The 20,228-nt window shown below is 41.7% G+C and overlaps 1 protein-coding gene across 10 annotated transcripts in view; it reads left to right on the top strand.

Annotated features, from left to right (window-relative positions):
* frmd4a (FERM domain containing 4A) overlaps positions 1 to 20,228 on the top strand; it is a 160,582-nt gene that overhangs the window by 122,169 nt on the left and 18,185 nt on the right. For all 10 annotated transcript variants that reach the window (XM_029248663.1, XM_029248664.1, XM_029248665.1 and 7 more), the window contains exons 5-12: positions 3,189 to 3,273; positions 4,668 to 4,724; positions 6,082 to 6,104; positions 7,965 to 8,048; positions 9,977 to 10,042; positions 10,240 to 10,297; positions 10,809 to 10,895; positions 18,492 to 18,568. In XM_029248663.1, coding sequence (XP_029104496.1) covers positions 3,189 to 3,273; positions 4,668 to 4,724; positions 6,082 to 6,104; positions 7,965 to 8,048; positions 9,977 to 10,042; positions 10,240 to 10,297; positions 10,809 to 10,895; positions 18,492 to 18,568 — 537 coding nt within the window. The remainder of the gene's footprint in view (positions 1 to 3,188; positions 3,274 to 4,667; positions 4,725 to 6,081; positions 6,105 to 7,964; positions 8,049 to 9,976; positions 10,043 to 10,239; positions 10,298 to 10,808; positions 10,896 to 18,491; positions 18,569 to 20,228) is intronic.

Genomic DNA, 20,228 nt, shown 5'->3' with positions numbered 1-20,228 from the left:
CATAACCATTAGTCCAATTTATCCCACTGGTCCATAACCATTAGTCCCGTTTCGGCTGATGTGCAGCTATTAAGTTGCGATTCAGTGCCCATTCTAAGCATGTTGTCTATATTGATTTTCCTTGGCGGGTGTTAACATGGTGCTTTCAAAGGGTACCGTGACTCCCGGTTCCTTCTGGTCAGCCCAACTACAAACCTGCCTGCATTATGTAATGACTTCCGTAGCCTCTGGAGACTCTATTGTGTTTCAGTTACAATGCCTATTCTCGAGTGGCCGTATCAGCTGCCGATGGTTTGTTTTGGTTGCTCCGCGGCCACCCGAAGATAAAACGTAGAGTCAACGGGGTCCTTAGTAGCCGATCTCAACAAGCCTTCCAGACCACCTAAGGAAAGCTGAAAGGACCCATAAACACACAAGCTGGGCATGTCCTCTAGGAAGGATGGGAGGGCAGTTTTTCTAATGGCCGGGGCTTGGGAGAAAAGCCAGCTGGAGGTGGGTTTCCTGCTCTCTTGGAAGACCTTAGATGTTTGGTACAAACCAATACATGTAATAACTGAATGAGCTATGAAACTTCATTTGTGGTTACAGTGATTGAGCTTTGGTCTTTGTCCTCAGTGGCCCTTCTTCGTCCTAGGAGTTACGGTCCATTGGCCACCTCCGTATCAGTGCGTTGTCCTCGGGTTCATGGTGCCGCATCAACCGCGGTACGCGTAACTCCTCTCACGCATGCGCAAACCTCTGACAGAGACTGCCTTCGACTAAATGAATTGCTGATTTTAAAACACCCCCCCCCCCAGTCAAGTCAGCAGTCTGCCGTGCAGTAAAGCAGTTCAGCTCGTCCATCCTTGATTTGTTGATTGGACCCTCGCGGCTGTGCTGGGAGCCGGTGATTCTTCGCCATTCATGTTGTGCTGGGTATTGAGTACCTCGGGCAGCTCTGATGAGTTCCAACGAAAGATAAGCGGTCCTCGACTTAGGAATCATGACATGTGTGACTTACAGTGACCCATATTTTTGACAGCCGTTCCATAGTATTTTTGAGTCTCGATGTTTGGTTATATAGTACATTTACACACACGCATTTTCTGAACCGCTTGTCCCATACGGGGTCGCGGGGAACCGGAGCCTACCCGGCAACCCAGGGCGTAAGGCCGAAGGAGGAGGGGACACACCCGGGAGGGGACACACCCAGGACGGGACACCAGTCCGTCGCAAGGCACCCCAAGCGGGACTCGAACCCCAGACCCACCGGAGAGGAGGACCCGGTCCAACCCACTGCGCTACCGCACCCCCCGTTACTACATTTATATTATTGTTATTTTATATTAGAATTATAATCATATGATACAATGTAGCTTTCGTGTATGTTGTTTATATAACCTTAGGATTTATATAATACAGTATAAAGGGGTTCGCAACTTATGACGGGGAGGGGGTGCAGTGGCGTGGTGGGCTTGGCTGGGTCCTGCTCTCTGGTGGGTCTGGAGTTCGAGTCCTGCTTGAGGTGCCCTGTGATGGACTGGTGCTCGTCTGGGGTGTGTCCTCTCCTCCTCCAGCCTTGTGCCCTGTGTTGCCAGGTGAGGCTCTGGTTTGCCGCAAGCCCAATTGGGACAAGCAGTTTCAGGTGTGTGTGTGTGTGTGTGAGAGACTTATGACTGGGACATCAGAACGGAGCCCTGATGTAAGCCAAGGACTACCTATAGAGGGATGGATGGATGGATGGATGGATAGATAGATAGAGGGGAGGAAGAGGTCAGTGCGTTTCCATGGCGAACACCAGTTCTAGTCCAGACTCATTGAGCACATGGCTCTTGTCACAAGCAGTGGATTTCTTCAGTCTCCTCTGGGTGTGATGGATGGGCGCTGTCCTGATCTATGACATGACAGGGTATGGAGCCTGTCTGCCGTCGCACTTCGAACGAGGATTCGGCGGGCCATTAAATTGTGCACATGCACTTCTGCACAAATCCCCCCCCCCCCCCCCCCCCCGCTCTTTCATGGGCAGATGGAGGTGTAGGTCTATATATCAAGTTACACTTTCTGATTGTAAGCAAGCAGGTAGGAAGACCTCATCAGTGTGTGGCATAAGGAGAAATGTAGGCTAAATCTCACCCCCACAAGGCCATGTACTTGTGCATGATGCCCCCTGGTGGATCCTTGTTGTAATCAGGACAAAAAGCTACATTCATGACCTCAATTTGTGAGACACTTCAGGTGAAGGCTCATTTCCTACATCGTAATAAACCCCATCTAATATGACAAAATGCACTTTTTCCATTCTTCTTCAAGAGACAGAGTGAAAAAATTACCAGGGGGTCTTCGGAGCGTTTCCTTAAAAGTTAAGCTGAATTGTAAGCAAATCAAGTAATTAATAATAATAATAATAATAATAATAATAATATGGGTCCTTGTTTCCACAGAGGAGCAAATGTAAGGTTATTGGAGTGTAAATATTGCACAGATAGTATTTTGCATTGTCAAAATCAAGATTTATTTAGGTTACAAAGCCTTCACAAGCATTGCCATGGTATATCCAGTATCCATTGGGGGGTCAGCACTGGTTAACCCACAGTTTAATTAACTGCAATTCAAGTTAAAGCCCAAAAGGATGTCTCCGGGAAAATACATGAATATATGTACTTGTGAGGTAATCGACGTTTTAGTGTGCCGGCTCACGTTCCTAACAAAACGGAGAGCAAGAAAACGCATAGTTCATCAGAAAAATAATGAGAAATGCTTTCAGACTTTTAGCCCCGTTCAGTCCAAATCATTAAGCCCTCATTAGTGGAGCTCCCTTCAGCATCATCGTCTTATGGAAAGTTCAGTGGGTATAACCGGGTAGGGTGAGTGCTCACGGAAGGGTTACGATATAAGCTTGGCATCATTTGGATATTATTCCTCGTACTGTATTTGTCATAGCTTACTGAAGTGCACAACAGTACTGACCTTTGGTAAAAATACTTAACCTGGAATCTTTTATAAATACCCAACCGTGTATTTGTGAAAGGAAGCTAAACAAGTTTACTACAGTAACTGGTAATCCATCAGTATATTTTTAAGGTCTACAATATTTCAATTACAATATCTTAAAAATGGAAAAAAAAACTGTTTTCGACAGCTGAATGTTTCTTGGATTAATGTTGCAGCACATATTGATATCTATTCTAATATGTATTCTTTTTCTGTAGGTTTTACATTGAAAGTATATCCTACCTGAAGGATAATACTACAATTGAGCTCTTCTTCCTCAACGCCAAGTCTTGTATCTATAAGGTAAGATATTAACATTTTTTTAAAAAGTGCAGTATCTGAAGTGCCTCAAGTGACATGGACTTTGTTGGATGGATGGATGGTTTTGCAGAATATAAAACTATAAATACTTCAGAACCAGAATACTGAAATACTGAATATTAAAAGAGGTGGATCAAAAGTATGTGATGAAAAACTCCTGAACGTCTCCGCAGAAGAAAATTGGGTTCCGAAAGACATGGGTTTTGACACCTTTCTTGAATGCTCGAAGGGATTCAGCACATCTGAGGGATGGAGGGAGTCTGTTTCACCAAAAAACTGAGAACGGGTGCTGTCTAGAATCTGGGCTCCACTATGGTGAACTTGACGATAACCATTTCGTACTTATTTGGGGGAAAAAAAAAACACTGCCTGGCAGAAATGTTAACTCTTCAGTAGAAGTTACTTATTTTTGACTGATAACAGTACCATCGGATGGAGTGATTTACAGGCAGTTTACCGCACCTACTTGGGGACTTTTCATCTCCTAAGCTTCCCATTTGACAGCTGCAACACCAGTACTCCCTCTAGCATTCCAACTCATCTAAGCCTTGAAAGGGTCTAATTACGTTTCTTTCTTGATGCTCCACAAATACACTCAGGTCTTGTTAGTCCCAGGAAAAGGAAGCTCCTCCGAAGGCTATATTAGTGTTTCGTTAAAGACGACACGCTGTGTGACTCAGTCATTTGATGAACATGTCCCCTGCTGAATACCTGTCAAAAATGTGCTGTATTACCTTTCATCAGGAGCCATCGAAGGTGTTGCACCCACAACATGCTGGTCTTTATATGTGTCACTAGCCCCCACTCCTCCTGCGATTTAGGGGGGCGGTGGCACGATCCTCATCTTCACACCACAATACATCATCGTGACACATTGCTGGCATCGCTTAGCTTTGCTGCACTTATATTTTGGAAACTACACCAGGACCTCAGGCTTCTATGTGAATGGAATGGATGTAAACATAGACCCTCTCCAGTGACCAAGAGCATATAGATGGTTCATTGCCATTTACATTTATTTATTTGACACTTTTCTCTATTGCATCTTACAGAGGTAATCTACACACACTTATTTATCCATTTATCCCGAAGGGTAACTTTTACTGTAACAAATCAAGGTAAGTACCTTGCTTAAGGGTACTGCAACTAAAACTGGGATTTGATCCTGGGTCCTCTGGGTGCAAGGGGGCAGCTTTAACCACAACGCCACCTGCTGCCTCATGCTTCTACACTGATGTCAAGCTGCTTTCCTCTTTAAAGAAGCTGCCACTATTACGTACCAAGGTCGCATAGTTTACCATGTTTTGTCATGTAGGACTCAGGGGGTCATCTCGACAGAGCCGGTTCATCAGCCTCTCTCTCCTGTTCCTTTTCAGGAACTTATTGAGGTTGACAGTGAGGTGGTCTTTGAACTGGCCTCCCACATACTCCAGGTAAGGTAGCCGGGGCTCCATCATCTCATTCCTTTTATGGTCTTTCCATATACAGTATGTTGGATGTTAAGGCCAAGGCCTTGGACAACTCATAAAGGCATGTATTAATAATTGTGTATATATAAATTTTTATTCAAGGTCTGTTAAGCATATGCACATAAACATACATGCATACATGCATGCATATACAAGGTCTTACTTTACTTTTCCCTGTGCTATAATTTATAAGAGTTATAAACACTTATAATCGATTGCTCTCGGTTATTTTACTATGCTTACTTTTTTGGCTAGAATTTAAGAACTTTTTAAAAGGATTTAAAAAGTTTTAAAATTGCTTTTTGGCTATCATTATATCTCTTATACAGAGTCACTCACACACTTTTATTAAAAAGAGAGCTGGCCCAGCACATTCTTTGATCTAAACCATGACTCACAGTAATTCGAGCAGTATTGGAGGCCTACGTCAGGCCTATTGTTCTTGGGCTCTCTTAGCATTAAGAAGCGATAGTGAGCTTCAGAAATCCGTGGGTTCAGGAAACGCAGTTTTTTTACGCGGGTGTTTTCATTTAGTCAGTCTATTTTTGTGCTTTTGAAGTCTAAAACCACTAAACACCCCCCAGGTTTATGGCTAAATAGCGCTTGCTGTTGAGGTGTGGGGTATTATTATGTGTGTTGTGTCATCGTTGAAGGATAATGCCTCTCAGAGCATTTATGCATTTTCTGAAAACAAAGTCATTTTTCTTTTTAAATCCTCTGTCTAAATCTACGGAAGGGATTAAATTAAAATCTTACTTCCAGCGACATCATAATGGGCACAACAAAATGTCAGTCTTACTGACAGTGTAGACTGGGGGTGAATTTAACATTTCGATCAGGACTTCCTAGTCCTGGGGTTCCTCCTGATATGACAGCATCTGTGGGTTCAGGACTGAGAGAATGTCTGCTGGTTCTTCAATTTCCAAACACATTTGAGACCAGAAGTCCATTCGCACCTTGTTCCTAAATCCAAAGTCACTTTTACCAATAATTAGTAATCAATCAAAGGTGAATAGTACAGACTTTCCTATATATATTTTTTTTAATTCTCAGTAAGACTTATTTCATTAGCCTGGCCAGCCTGGCCTCATCCAGAGTATGCACATGCAGGGACACACAGGTGCTGGGGTATCGGGTATCCTCCGCAGCTGCAGCCCATCACTTTTCCCAGCACCTGAGCGCTGGCCTTGTATGGGGACATAGCCCCTCTTTCACCTTCAGCAGCCCCCTCCCCGAAAGAAACAGGTGAAACCCTCTAGACTTGAAATACACATGAATATCTAACCATTTTCTTTGTTCTCCCTGCTCTCCCTCCACCTAGGAAGCGAAAGGTGACTTTGTCAGGTAAGCGACACACCAAATTGTACCATCAGAAAAACAGCGGGGCAATTTTTTTCATTCTTGTTAATTGCCTTTAGCTAACAGTCAGGTGAAACAACAGTCAGTTGTCTAATATAGTTGGAACATGAACTGGACTGGCTGACCTGTGACTCAGTGAGGAGTGCTGTGATTTAATGTCTTGAGTCCAGTTTAAATACATCACCTCGGATGTTGCTCGGACCAAACCCATCTGATGACCACTCACTCTTCCCTGCCATGTGTCAAACCTTAGATTTTTATGCCGAAAGTCAACCTATCTACCTGTCTTCAGAAATAAATACTTGTAAATATGTGAATGCATTTTGGGGGACAGTGCAGTTCAGCCACAACTTAGGTATCTATCAGTCTGACAATATATATGCATCCACTATCCATCCATTAATCAATCAGTCAGATCGGTCAGTCAGTCGAATGAAGTTTCCACTAATCAATCCAGCTCTCTGACTCATTCTTTGGAGACATCCATGCTCACATTCGCAGCTTCACTGCAGATTAAAGTAAATTGCTACTCAGTCAAAGCCGACAGTCATCAGTCATCCATGGCCCGCATTTTTCTAAATAAAGACTCATCCAGCTTATTATTGCTGGCAAAAAGCTTTTTCCAGTGATGCATCTTGTATAACTTGTATAGGATATTTTCAAATGAGGACAAAAAGGAAGAAAAAGAGAGTATTTCAGAATGTAAATTTGTATTATTAAAAGCCGGCGGCGTACAAGTAAGACTGTCTGTGTCCTCGTCGACTTGACAGCTTCTTTTTACAGCGTCCAGGTATGAAAGCATGTGTATGAAAGCAAGACAGGGGTTTATTGTTGTTAGTCTGCGATGGGCAGTGAGAAAATGACAGGTCCTACGGCGCTTCAGAATCTGTGTGAAACCCGTTTGAGTTTGACAGAGCACCAGGAACGGAGAAACAGGACACGTATTGTACAGAAAAACAATGGCGGGAGGGAAGGGCAATATGGCGCACAGTAGGGGTCTTGATCTTTTCTTTAGCCCTCCAAGCGTACAGCGGCAAGGCCTTGTGTTCAAAGCCAGCTGTTGTGAGGCAGATTTATTGCCCCTCGCTCCTCTGCTTATCCCCTGGCTTTTGATTTATTTTACATTTTGGGAAGAAGACGTTTTCACATTTCAGCAGGTCACATATCCAGCTTCCAAAGCGCTCAGAGCGGCACAAGTCCTGAGAAGGCCTGTATTCTGTCACCGAGAGGAGATCAATGTAAAGAAAAACCAGATAGGATTTCGGACATATCGTGACATTTACATAGTCATTTGTGCATTACTTTACTAGCTTTTGTTCTGTTTCCACTTCATTGTTTATATTACTTATATGATCCCTTTTCAAATAATCGTTCTGAAAAGAATTTGGTTATTATGTCTATTAATACCCCGTTGACTTATTTACCAACTCTGCAGTTTTATTTCTGTCTTTGCATTATGGCTTTTGGCCTAAATATGGGTGTCTCAAAAAATGCACGCACATTCCGCGGTTACATTCACATTTAATACTCACTCATCCACCGGTTTCGAAATTACCTAGATGTTCACAGTGAACATTGCAGACATTTGGCCTTACTCAGCATTTCTCACTGTCATTTCTTTATTTATACACCAAAATCTGCCTCCAATAAATTGTGTAAGAAAAATTTTTTGCACCTTACAGTAAGGTATATATATTTTTGAGACGCTATTTGTTCTACGTCTTTCCAGACTTGCACATCGGAACACCCAAAGAGGTCATCACGTGCCATTATCGAGCATGGTCCTACGTGCCACTGTGGTTTTATGTTGAGATTTCTCTCTCCCTTTAACTGTTCTCCCTTCAGTAATGAATCCACTCGAGCTGACTTGAAGAAGCTGCCAGCTTTACCTACCCAAGCACTTAAGGAGCATCCTTCTCTGGCCTACTGGTGAGTCTCTGTCTGAAATATCTCCCTCCTGGGAGATGGTTTTAAATATAGCCGGTCTTTAAAGGAACAGAGAAAGCAATCACTTATATTTAAAATTTAATGTCCTAATTTTTGGCGATTTTACCAGCAAGAATAACTTTGACAGCTTTTGAAGGCCATCACTAGCATACAGATTAAAATCGGTCATGAGGACACGTACAGGTTTCCTGCTGATAAATGCATAAATTATATACAGAAATGACGGCTATGGTCCTCCACATCTGCCCGCTTGGTGGTCCCACGCACAAAAGATAAAGCATGAAGGTTTTCAGTTATGGCTCTGTTGTGGTAGAACAATCTCCCCCTCTCACTCAGAACTGCTGAATCTCTGCCCACATTTAAAAAGGATCTTAAAACTCATCTCTTCTAGACTCACTTTGCCCATCATCTCTTAAATGCATGTAATGTGTAAATGTTCATGCTCTATAACACTGAGATCATACCTGTTAAACAATCGATAAACCTTCACTACTCCTGTAATGTAATGTAAATGTTTATATATATAGAAATTACTAGGAAGGAATCGTTGACATTCGAATAGTTTTATGCAGCTACTCCTGTGATGTACATTGATTCATATGGTGGAAAGAAACTAACTGTACTTAAGAACCACGCATCTACATCTATGTCTCTTTCTGCTGATGTAATGAACATAGTATTTTCTACGAGCTGTACGTCGCTTTGGAAAAAAGCATCTGCTAAATGAATACATGTAAATGTAAATGCTACATATTTATGCAGGATCCTCCCATCCGTGGAAACCCCTGGCTCTTGGGGGTGATTTCTTTTAAAAAAGTCACTTACCACATTGAATTCTAGGTATGCAACACTTACTGGTTCCACCTGACTTACTAGAAATTAGTATTAAATGATAATTTAGTTATTGAGAATAAACTTGTGAGAATTTTCTTCACAACGTGAACCTTCTTCTCAAACATATTTGTCAAAGAAGAAGCCTGTCCGTTCAGAAGCATATTAGATGGCAGGGTATGAATCCATGCAGTTCCCACGTATAAGGTTTTCTCCGGCTGTTGCAGAGCTGCATCAAGCATCTCAAAGGGCGATGAGAAGAAGTGGAAGTTGCTTAAGGTCTGGTAGATCCAACACAGCTGTTAGACAGAATGGCTCCTGTACCTCACTCTGGCCAGCATCCAGCTTCCCTGCTGGAGTCAAGAATACCATTTACCAACCGCCTTGCTGCAGACACAGGAGATGAAACATGAAATGCCCCACTTGGATTTAGAGCTTCTTTTGTGCAAAGCATGGGTTCCTGGGGAGGTTTATAAATTGCCCGCTCACTCCCATCACCAGTATATCCGCTTTCGGAGGAGTCAGTCTGTTTGCTTTTCATGCATTTTGGATCATGCTCTGAACAGCTATGTCTGCAAGAATTCTCAAGCACAGCAAACATGTTACCCAATGTTTTTTTTTCCCTCTATTTTCTTCACGGTTGCTGCATCGACACATAAAAATCAATGCAGCTCTCCACCCTTCCAGTGAAACGTGTTCGGCTATTGGATGGATTAAAAGCTCTTAATGAACTCAAATGAAACATTAATACTTTGCCCAGCCTTTCCTCTTCCCTGACACTGTGACCTCTTATTGATTGTTAATCTCTTGTTTTCTCCAAGCTGATAATCTCTTGCATTAAAGTGACATCCTGGTCACCATTTTACACCCGAGAACAAAGTCATTTTCCAGAATCATATGGGTAATTAAAGGAAGTGGCCACCATCTCATCGATCTGGGTCTGTGCATATCTGATCTAGGGGTTGCTTTTGGAAACATCTTCTGGGGACTGATCCAAAGCATCTGGAAACAGATCTAGGGAATCTGACTGTGAGATTCTGGAGCTAACTTTGGTATCTGTGTTTGTATGTGTCTTTCAGTGAAGACCGGGTAATAGAGCACTACAAGAAGTTGAGTGGTCAATCCAGGGGCCAGGCCATAGTTAAGTAAGTCCTGCCAAGGTTCTCCCTGCTGTTATATTTTCTTGTTATATTTCTTTGCCTAAATGTGTTTGCTGGTACATGGTACATTGTATTTTTATCTGCAGCCAAACCTGAGAGCATTGGGCATTACTGTTTTGTCTGTGATGTCAAAGTGTCATTCAGTAATCCATCAACCATGGCTCTCTTTGTATTGTTCACAGTTATATGAGCATTGTGGAATCGCTCCCCACATATGGAGTCCATTACTACGCTGTGAAGGTGGGTCTCCAGGATGTTTCAGTCCTCTGAAATAAATGCACAAGGAATTAAGAAATCATTCACGGCCCTAAGACAATACCGTGGTTGAGAGTCATCACCCTAATATCTGGGCTGATATGCTTTTGCAGTACAGCAGACAGTTTTTATTGTTTGGTTTCCTTGATTCACAAGATTCTCACCCGAGCTCTTTAAAAAGAACATCTGACACACAATGTGTGTAATACTTGTTATTCACATGACAAAAGAAAGGAAGGAGATCGATCACATTTCCCCGAGATCTTATTCTTCTAGTAACGTTCAGCTGTTTGCTTTATTGTTCCCAGTGAAGAGGTCAGTAATGGCTGAGGATCTTGAAATGAGTATTTTTGAACTGGCATTTAATCATCTTTGGGAGTGGGGCCCAGTACAACTGTCTAGTTTTGTGAATGCGGTAAACTTCGCCCAAAGTCTCCAAGTCTGGGGCAAATCCCAGTAATTCACTGCATCCTCTGCTGTATGTCTCCTATAATAGGACAAGCAGGGCATCCCTTGGTGGTTGGGCCTAAGCTACAAAGGCATCTTTCAGTACGACTACCAGGACAAAGTGAAGCCAAGAAAGGTAAGAGCTTCCGTTTTCTGAGAAATAACAAGGAACAAAAATGTTCTGTACGCATGCCAGATATACACTGTTTTAAGAGTAAAAAATATGCGGCTGTGTTTCTGAGAGTTCTACAGTACTTGTCAGAAGTTTGAGTACACCTGGGTGACCTGGGCAGTCCTGGAACTGGACAAAAGAGTGCAAGCAAGGCAATCCAGAAATGTCCTGCATCTCTGGGAACTACTGCAGAAAAACTTAGAAGACAAGTTGACTCAGTTCTTAATCAAACCGAAACACCCATGGGAAAAGTCATTTCCGGTATACTCAAACTTTTGACTGGTGCTTTATCACTAATATATCACAGCGTCATATAGGATATATCACATATATTCTGCAGCGCTGTGGGGTGTGGTGTTTACTTAGAATAATTTCATGCCACTCCCCCACGTCTTGTTTACTACGTTCTTAACAAAAGATCTTTCATGCCATTGTGGTTACAAACTGCGGTCTTAAACCCAAGCATATTTTCATGTTTCTTTTTTCCAGCAGTATTATGATGTTAAAGCTTATGTACACAATGAATTGTTTTTGCTTCTTCCTGTTGCTTTTTGCTGTCTGACTTGAGTATTCAAAAGCAGCTGTCTATAAACAAGTTCGATAGTAATATTGGAAACTAACTTTGTTTTTATAGTGTTGATGCAGTTAGTTCCTTTCTGAGCATTGATCACGTGCAGCTGGATGCGTCTTATTTAAGGGTATTCTGTCTGCAGCTTTCGCTGACCCATTCCTACGTCCTCCCAGAAGATGGTTTCCACAAGACCACGTAGTACTAGCAGTTGTGTGGAAATGTCACAATGAAGACAGTAGCTTCATTGGTAAAGAACTTTACAGAAGGGTGCATTAACATGATTATGGCATTTCAGACTGTTCTTAAAAAAGCCAACAGAAAATGTGGAACTTCGGCATTGGTCTCTGGGGATGAATCAGTCAGTCAGTGATGCTTTCCTCCAGCATGAGCACAGAGGTACAACGTGGGAGGTACATCGCTTCAAATTGTCATCCTCCGGTAAAGCAAAAAACTGGACAAACGCAATCATTAATACAGTTCACCTAGTAAAAGTGCACGCTTTGCCACCCAGCATAACAAGCCTAGTTTCTCTTCCGTCCTGACAGTTTCCCAAAAAAAAGACGTATGGAAAATTTTCCCCACACATCTAAACGCTGTTCCAAAAATAGCCTTCAAAGTTAAATGAAATCAAAGTATAAAAAGGGAGCGCTGGAGGTTATTTCCAGGTGGGCTTTAGTGCAAAGCTCTGTGCGATGGAACTTCTTGTTTCGAGAATGGATGCCGAGCTGACGGAGCTCTGAAACATGGCCAACAGGACCAGCGAGCACAGCACTAATTTAAGCAAAAAAACAGGACAGCTCGCGCCAGTGCCGAAATTCTGCTGACTGGAGGGGATAAATAGAGATGTGACTGCAAGTTCTGCACGTTCTTAACACCCTGACAGAATGGCACTCCAGATCCTCATGCTGTAGGATTCATCTGGATCACCAGCAATTTCAGGTCCTTCTGACCTTATTGAAAGACGCCACCGAATTCTGCACAGACTCGGTCTCACGTTAGTCCAACTAATTTTCCGTTTCATCAAGAACTAAAGAGCTACAGTGAGTGGAGGCTGTGGTCTAAACTTGATCTTTTAGGTGTAGCTAATTTGGATTATTAGTTCCTCATCATTAGCGTGTCTTTCATTGCTCCCCCGCTGTTTTAAACAGTGGGAAAACTCAAGTTCAGCGATCATATAAATGGCAGATTACTTCACAAGGCGGTTGGATTACCAATAGCCAGAGACTTGACCATGTCTAAGCCGCGGTGTTGCCACGGGTTCAGTGTCTCGGCATAACCTCGCAAGGGACACCACAAGCTACACGCTCCTCCGTTCAGCTGTTCCTGGTTAGAGGGGCCGAGTTCATGGACATGTCAAATCCAAATTTACAACTCACAGCCCGCTCTTTGATCTGGTTATCCAGAAGACTCTGTGGGGGTCTCTGGTGTGTGGTGGGGGGGGGGGTTGTGGTTAAAACTTATAAGCCATATATTTACTGTCATGGTAACCGCTGTGTACAGGCTCCCACTAGACCAAATATCAGGGTGCATTTTTGTACCGGAGCAGTTGTTTGGAAAGGAGACACACTTGAAACGTCTGACCCTGATCAACAGGGTTCCTCATACTTCGAAAAAGACATAGCAATTAAAAGGCATTTTAATTGGTCCGCCATTGTTTAGCGTTGACGGGCAGAAATGGCGCAGCAAGAGAAACTCGCTGACTTTGATCCACCCCATCTGGAGAAATTGCAACTGTTGATAGCAGGTTTCCTCTTGGTTTGCACCAGCTAACTTCTGTCACGCAGAAGGCAGCCAAGAAAAATAGCCATTGTTCCTAAAAAACAGACGTTTACACTTCTTGCAGTGTTTTAACCCATTATCTTTTATAATACAGAACCACTGCGGCGTGTCTGCTGCACTATAGTTGCCGAAGCCGGCCAAGGGTTTTATGGTTATTGGAATTCCTTCGAAATGTAAATCTTTCATATAAGGTCATGTGCAGACATGGTTAACGGTTTGGATGAATGCTCTCAGCAGGTTTTAGACGCATTCCCAGTGTGTCACCAGGAAGTCGGGGCAATCCAAGCCGCTCCGTTAGTTTGTAGGAACTTTTTAAACCGGATATGATCACTAACCCAGCTCTTTCACTTACTCTTCAGCTGTGTTTACTTCAGTGCCTTTCTCCTTACACATCCCCAGTTAGTCTTTGATGACTAAGCTAAACTCTGTTAGTTAGGAAACAGCCCGCAAGTCATAAAAACTCGGCTTTACGTCTGCATGACTCATTCAGCAATTACTTGCATCTTTGCTGATCGCTGGGCGTGTGTGACTATATTTTCGGAGCTCGAGAGGGGCAGGAGCTAAAAATTTTGCAGGACTGTCATTGACGAAGTCCATACACTGTAGAGTGGCCTCCTGATCCCTTCTGGGTGGACAGAAACTCCTGTAGGAGCCATGAGCAAGATTATGGGGCCCAGAATGAGGTGGAACATTATGGAAACATCAAGTCTGCACAGTGAGGAGAATAGATGCGTTCAGTTTGCTCCAGAATATACAGTTGACTGTCGAAAATCCGTATATAACTTTTACCTCCCTAAAAACTTAACTACTAGTAGCCTACCGTTGACCGGAAGCCTAACGGTCGATTAACACATATTTTGTATGTTACATGTCTTATATACTCTATTCTTACAATAAAGTAAGCTAGAGAAAAGAAAATGTTATTAAGAAAATCATATGGAAGAAAAAATACATTTACAGTATTATACTGTACGAACTGCTCACGTGGAGATGATTGTCATCCTACAAACCATGCAGAACCGCACTTCCTTAGTGTACAGCAACTTTTAAAAAAAATACCTTTTTATGATAGATTTGTGTAATATTTATGTTAATGAGAAAGTAGATCAAATATGCCAATATTTTATGCATTTATGACGTACTGTATAATGTACTAGGCGTAAGTTTTTCTTTGGATCGTAGCCTTCTGCGCATTGTCTGTATTTTACGTATGCACGTAAAGTTTTACAAAATATGTACTTTTTATTTTTTCTTAAGAAATGTGTGTAATTTATGGCAGTAAATTATAAAATAGACTAATTATTGCAGTAGTACTGTATGTACTACAGTTAATTTTATGCAGTTATGATTTAATATTGCATCTTTACGTTTCTTTGCATTTCTCCTGACTGGGAATGGCACTATGTACGGTCTGTAAGTGTTTGTGTGCGTAAGTTTTGATAAATTTTAACTTTTTTATAATAGATTAGTGTATATTTTGTGGTAGTAAATGATAAAATAGACTGGTATCTACATATATTTTGTGCATTCATGACATACCTAACTTTTTCTTAATTTTTTTGATATTTCTATGCTGCACAGTTCGTCTGCGAGTTTTTTTCAAATTTTCGCAAATTTCCAAAAACTTTTGCAGTATATTTATTGAAAAAAAACCACATATAAGTGGACGCAGTTAAAACCTGTGTTGTTCAAAGTTCAACTGTATAATCAAATTGGACGCAGGCCATTCTAAGGAGCAGTGGAGAAGGCTGGAAACCCCTTGAGGAGCTACAGGTGATGAATCAGGGGCTGCTGCAGAAAAAAAGATATCAGGCAGCTAGCCAACCTATTAATACCAGACAATGAAACTCATTCCATCTCCACCCTGTTCGGCTAGGCATTTCCAGGTCTTGAGTTTTCCAGAGCAGTGTGGATCATGCTTGTAGCCAAAATTTAAATATTTTCCCATTGTACATTTTTTTTTTACATACAAATATGCAGCTACTTCTTCATGAAGTAAATTCAAAATAAATTGATAGGTTGATAACATACATGTAGTCATTTGAGCAGATGATTACTCTTCACCGAGTCCAGCATATTCTATGAGCACAACTGACAAAAGTGGAGAATTCCTATGTTGTTCCCCATCACCTGCAAAATCAGACACAATGAACAGAAGAAGCACAAGTCACAAGACAGAAGAGTACATCAACCCAGTTCGCAATTAACCAGTACGGTACATGCACTTTCTTTCCTGATTAGCTAGTCAAATATAAGAATATAAAATGGACCAAAAAAAGCTTAAATGTTGACATGTTGCATTATATTTACATCTTCTGAAGTCTCTAAAACCATTCCGTTTCATCAGAGATTTCCCCTGCATAATTGACTAGATAGATAATTAATAACCAGTTTGTCACATTTCATTAATGGCCACAGAGGTTTTGGCACTTTTAGCTAATCTGTTTAATTTATTTGCTAATCAGTTTTACTATTGCGTGTGGTAGAGTCAGGAAGTTCTAAAATTCTCCGCCATGTAACACTGTTGTGTCTCATGCGCCAAAGATTACATAGGAGTTACACTAAAAAAGTGTATTCAGAATGCTATTAAAATATTAACTAATGCTCTAATACTTTTAAGCAATTCATAGCATGTCTGTTTTTCAGAATCTGTCAACTGTCTTACTGCTGGAAAATGTCAGATGTAACCGTTCCGCGGAAAACTTGTTCCCTATGAAGTCTTGGGTTCTTTGAGGTTTAAGGCCTGCGTTTCAATGTGGCCTCTATGATGCTCAGTAACGATGCATATGCTTTGGTTTGGGGATACAGTGTTGAAAGCAGAAAGGGGCCACCCCATAAAATAAGTCTGGATTGAGATTGATGATTGTCAGAGGTGTTTGAGTCATACTGGTATATTGCTGCAGAAACAGAAACACAATACAGTACAAACATTGTGTGTTTCATTTCGCTTGATGTATGCCAATTTAAATTTTTATTAGATGGCAATTCAGTGGGTCGTCCCACATAAAAACAATCTAGGAGGGGAAAAAAATCTCTGAAATGGGCTTTTCATTTGATAATGTTGATGAAAAAGCATACAAGGAGCCATATGGAAGCGATTTAGAAATGGGATAACTCTGAACTCAATTTGACAAACTCGTGACTCTTCCAGTTAGAAGACCTTGATTTCGCAGAAGATGTCTTCAGCTGTGGGTCTCAAGTCGCTCCTATGTTTTGCATGGTATGTGTTACGCATGAAATTCATCGGCCCTTACGTGGTGTGTTTCGGTCATTTTGTGCAGAGTTTGGGCAGACACCATTAAAGTAATATTTTGCTTGGCACATCCTTCTTGTGCTGAGCTGTGATTTGTGAGTTGGCATGTCATCTGATGTTTCAGGAACCAAGTACAGTCCCAACAAGAGCTGATGCTTTCTACTCGCTGTGCACTATGGTGCCCACACCACTTTTAGGCCCATCCACAATAGCTGCGCAGTGACACTTTTCAATTACTCTTGCCCCATTACATTTACAATATGACGGCTCAATGAATGAACCAATTGTTAAAAAAAACAGAACTAATTAAGGAGCTTAGAAAATATAGAGTCACATGAACATATCACATAACATATTTTTCTGCCAGGAAGATGGCCTGACCTGAAAAGAGCTGTTCATGCTTGAAAACCTGCAAATGTTACCAAGTGAAAGCAGTTCTGCATGGAGGAGTGGACCAAAATTCCTCCACCTTGGTCAGGGAATACAGGAAGCATTTATTTGCAGTCATTGTAGCTAAAGGTGACACAACCAGTTATTGACTGTAAAGGGGAAATTACTTTTTCATATCTACTATGAACATTTCCAAATCTTCAATAGCATTCATGTTACGATGTTGTCCTCAGTCATGATACTATTTTTTATAGCTTTTGCATTGCAGCTGTGGGAGAGGAGCAAGTTCCCAGCTTATGTATCAGCCATCCAAGTTTTTACTCTCTCGTGATGCAGTGAATTGTCACACAGTGGAAACCCTTGGAATGCACACGGAAAGATGTTTGGTCTTATGTGATTTTACGAGTTTGTGTAGTGTCTCTTTCAGTTAGTTTCAAAGCTGAGATTCACACTCTCTGGCATGTCCAGTTATGTCTGGCTTGTCCATGTCCAAACCTTGTTGTTCTTGGTCCCAGCAAACACTCTCCTGGCTGCACAAAATCCCCGTCTTCCTTGATTAACATTGCAAGGTCCACAAATGAGCAGATTACACTGCCTCTCTATCTATCTGTCTATCTATCTATCTATCACAAATTATTGCTATAATAACAAGGTGATGACATAATAAACTATTTTTGCAGTGCCATTATATATTCTGCAGTGTATAGTATATATCTATCTATCAGTTTTGATGGTCTGACATTGCATTTTTTTTTTTTTTTACTTAAAGATGGATTAATGCATAAAACTGTTTCAGTGTAAGCAAAATCCCTTAAGACATCCTCCCCCTCACTTCTCTGTTCAGACATCCTGTTAGGAGTCCTGCTGGGGGAGGGGTGTCTTGAACAGTATGTTTGTTGAGGGTCTTTAAATTCTCCTGCAGTGGCAGCTTCTGAGGAGGACTGCGGTGCTTATTCTGCGTGTATAAGGAGCATTTCCCTCTTGCTTGGACGTTCGCTCCTTGTCAGCGTAGCAAAACAATGAAGTCGGGGGAAAAAAAAACCTAAACAAAACAGTCTGCCCCAGTAGTGGGGTTCCAACAGTCACTCCACCTCTCTAGTTTCCCTCCGCCTGCAACAAGGAGAGAATGCCAGAGGCCGCAGGAAAGGCCAACCCACAGGGAGGTGGGAGGAGCTGTAGGGAAGGGGGCGGACCCAAAATGCAAAGGATGAAGCTTTGGGCTCTGACCGCACACTCCCGTGGGTGGCAAATGCTGCCTGTCCAGCAGTTCCAAACTCTTCAGCGTATTTAAGGGTTTTTGCCAAAGCATTGTGGAGCCTAGGGGGTGGGCGGTGGCTTTTTCTCAGCCGAACGCTTTTTTAATCAGGGGTTTGAAGAAGAGAAGGAACAGAAACTACCCCCGACCTCATACCTTCCCTCGGAGTGCAGGAGGTCTGGCCAGACGGCTGAACAGCTTCAGAGGCTGGATACAATTAGGGCTGGGGGCACAGCGGTCTCCTGGGCTTGTGGAGGATCGTGGGAAAGCTGGAGCGGAGTGATCAGCCCCTGTGTCTCTCCCACGCCTCAGGTCTTTCAATGGAGGCAGCTGGAGAACCTCTACTTCAGGGAGAAGAAGTTTTCTGTGGAAGTCCATGACCCCCGCAGGTAAATCTATATTACATATAGGTTGTGTACAAGTTTTGGTGGGTATTTCACTTTTAACCTAACTGAATCGCTAAAAACCCACGTCGGTGAATAGCTATATAGTTCTATTCATCGAAAGTCCATTATGTGATGGCATGTGATATATAAGCATGTAAATATGTTTCATACTGAAATGTTAAGAGGTTATGATGTATGCTGAAATTAACTGTGTCATATGTGTAGATTTGAATTAGTGATGCTTTTGGAATATTACTTTTTCACAGAATATTGCTTTTAGTATATTTCATTTATTTTAGAAACATGTCTTAATGCTTTTGTAAATGCACTGTATTTCTGACAAAAGTGCATGTATAGCTGCATGTTGTTTTTAAACGCACATTTATCAGTAGTGCTACAGCAGAAACTTTCAGGTTACATAGTAATTTTCTTAACCGCTTTATTACCAGGCCTGATTTTACTCCCGTGGTTCTTATTCGTAACTGCCTAGATTCTTCCTATTTTTGATATTTAAATGCATCTTTAGTATAAACATAACTGGTCAGTTTTGTTTCATTCTCTCGTGAGCTCCACACATTCTTAATTGTTCCGGAAGGTTGTGTAAATATCATGTGAGAATGTCAGCTATGGGCTGAACGAGGGCCCATGTGGAGATGGAAAGCGACTGATTATCTCTGGAGTGTTGCAGCTTGAAAGCGCTCCCGCTTAAAGCGATCACTATCGCCTTCAGCCACTGAAACATGCATCACCTTCAGCCAAAGGAAACGAGATGTTGAGATCACGTTTCCATTTTGCCTCGGCAGACTTCCAGTCCAAGTTGTTAACTAAGCTGAAGCAGATCTATGTCTTTTTTAATAATGGCATTGAGGAATTCTGGTCACTCTTACCCTAAAGAACAAAAAACACCTTACTGAAGACTATTCTTTTTTTTCACTTTATTATCATTATTATTATTCTTATTAACAATAACAATAATAATAATAGTACTCTTCATTTCACATAACATCTGCCTTCTCCCATAAAATCAAAAGGCTTCTGAAAGTGCTTTACAGAAACAAAGATAAAAAGAACACAATGATAAAATGAGAACAATTTGCGGTAAGTTTCAGCATAAAAATTACAACAAAACATCAGGAAAATTAAGCTGCAAGGTAATAAAAAGAAATTACAATAGAGAAATAATAAACAGTAAAACAAATGAGAGAAAAAGGGGGAAAAAAGGAAGCGCACAAGTATATATTTGAAACAGGTTCTGAACGTGGGGGTGTTAAGCCTGGATTTAAAGGTGCCCAGAGTAGGAGATTCCTTCATACTTTTAAGAGGGGAATTTCATGGTTTGGGAGCGTAGCAGGAGAACCCCTAATCTCTCCCTGAGTTTCGGGAGGCTGATGGAACATGTATGACACCGGAGTCAGAGACCAGATGTTCAGAGATTTTAAGGTGGGGAATAGACTGACAGACTGCTGGAGAGGTACAGAGGTGCCAAGCTATAAGGACCTTTTTCAAGTAAGCATGAGAATTTTGATGTTAACATTTCAGAAAGCCAGTTAGGTGAGGTTTAACTCACCATGGACCATTTTGATCTCTTCACTATAACTGGGTAGTTTATTTTTGTTACTGTGAAATGTTTCTTGACAAGATTTAATTTTCATTAACTAAATGT

This window comes from Scleropages formosus, chromosome 24 (assembly GCF_900964775.1).
Source record: "Scleropages formosus chromosome 24, fSclFor1.1, whole genome shotgun sequence".
Lineage (NCBI taxonomy): Eukaryota > Metazoa > Chordata > Actinopteri > Osteoglossiformes > Osteoglossidae > Scleropages > Scleropages formosus.
Note: the sequence above shows the minus strand (reverse complement) of the source record. Positions and strands in the feature narration are given on the sequence as shown.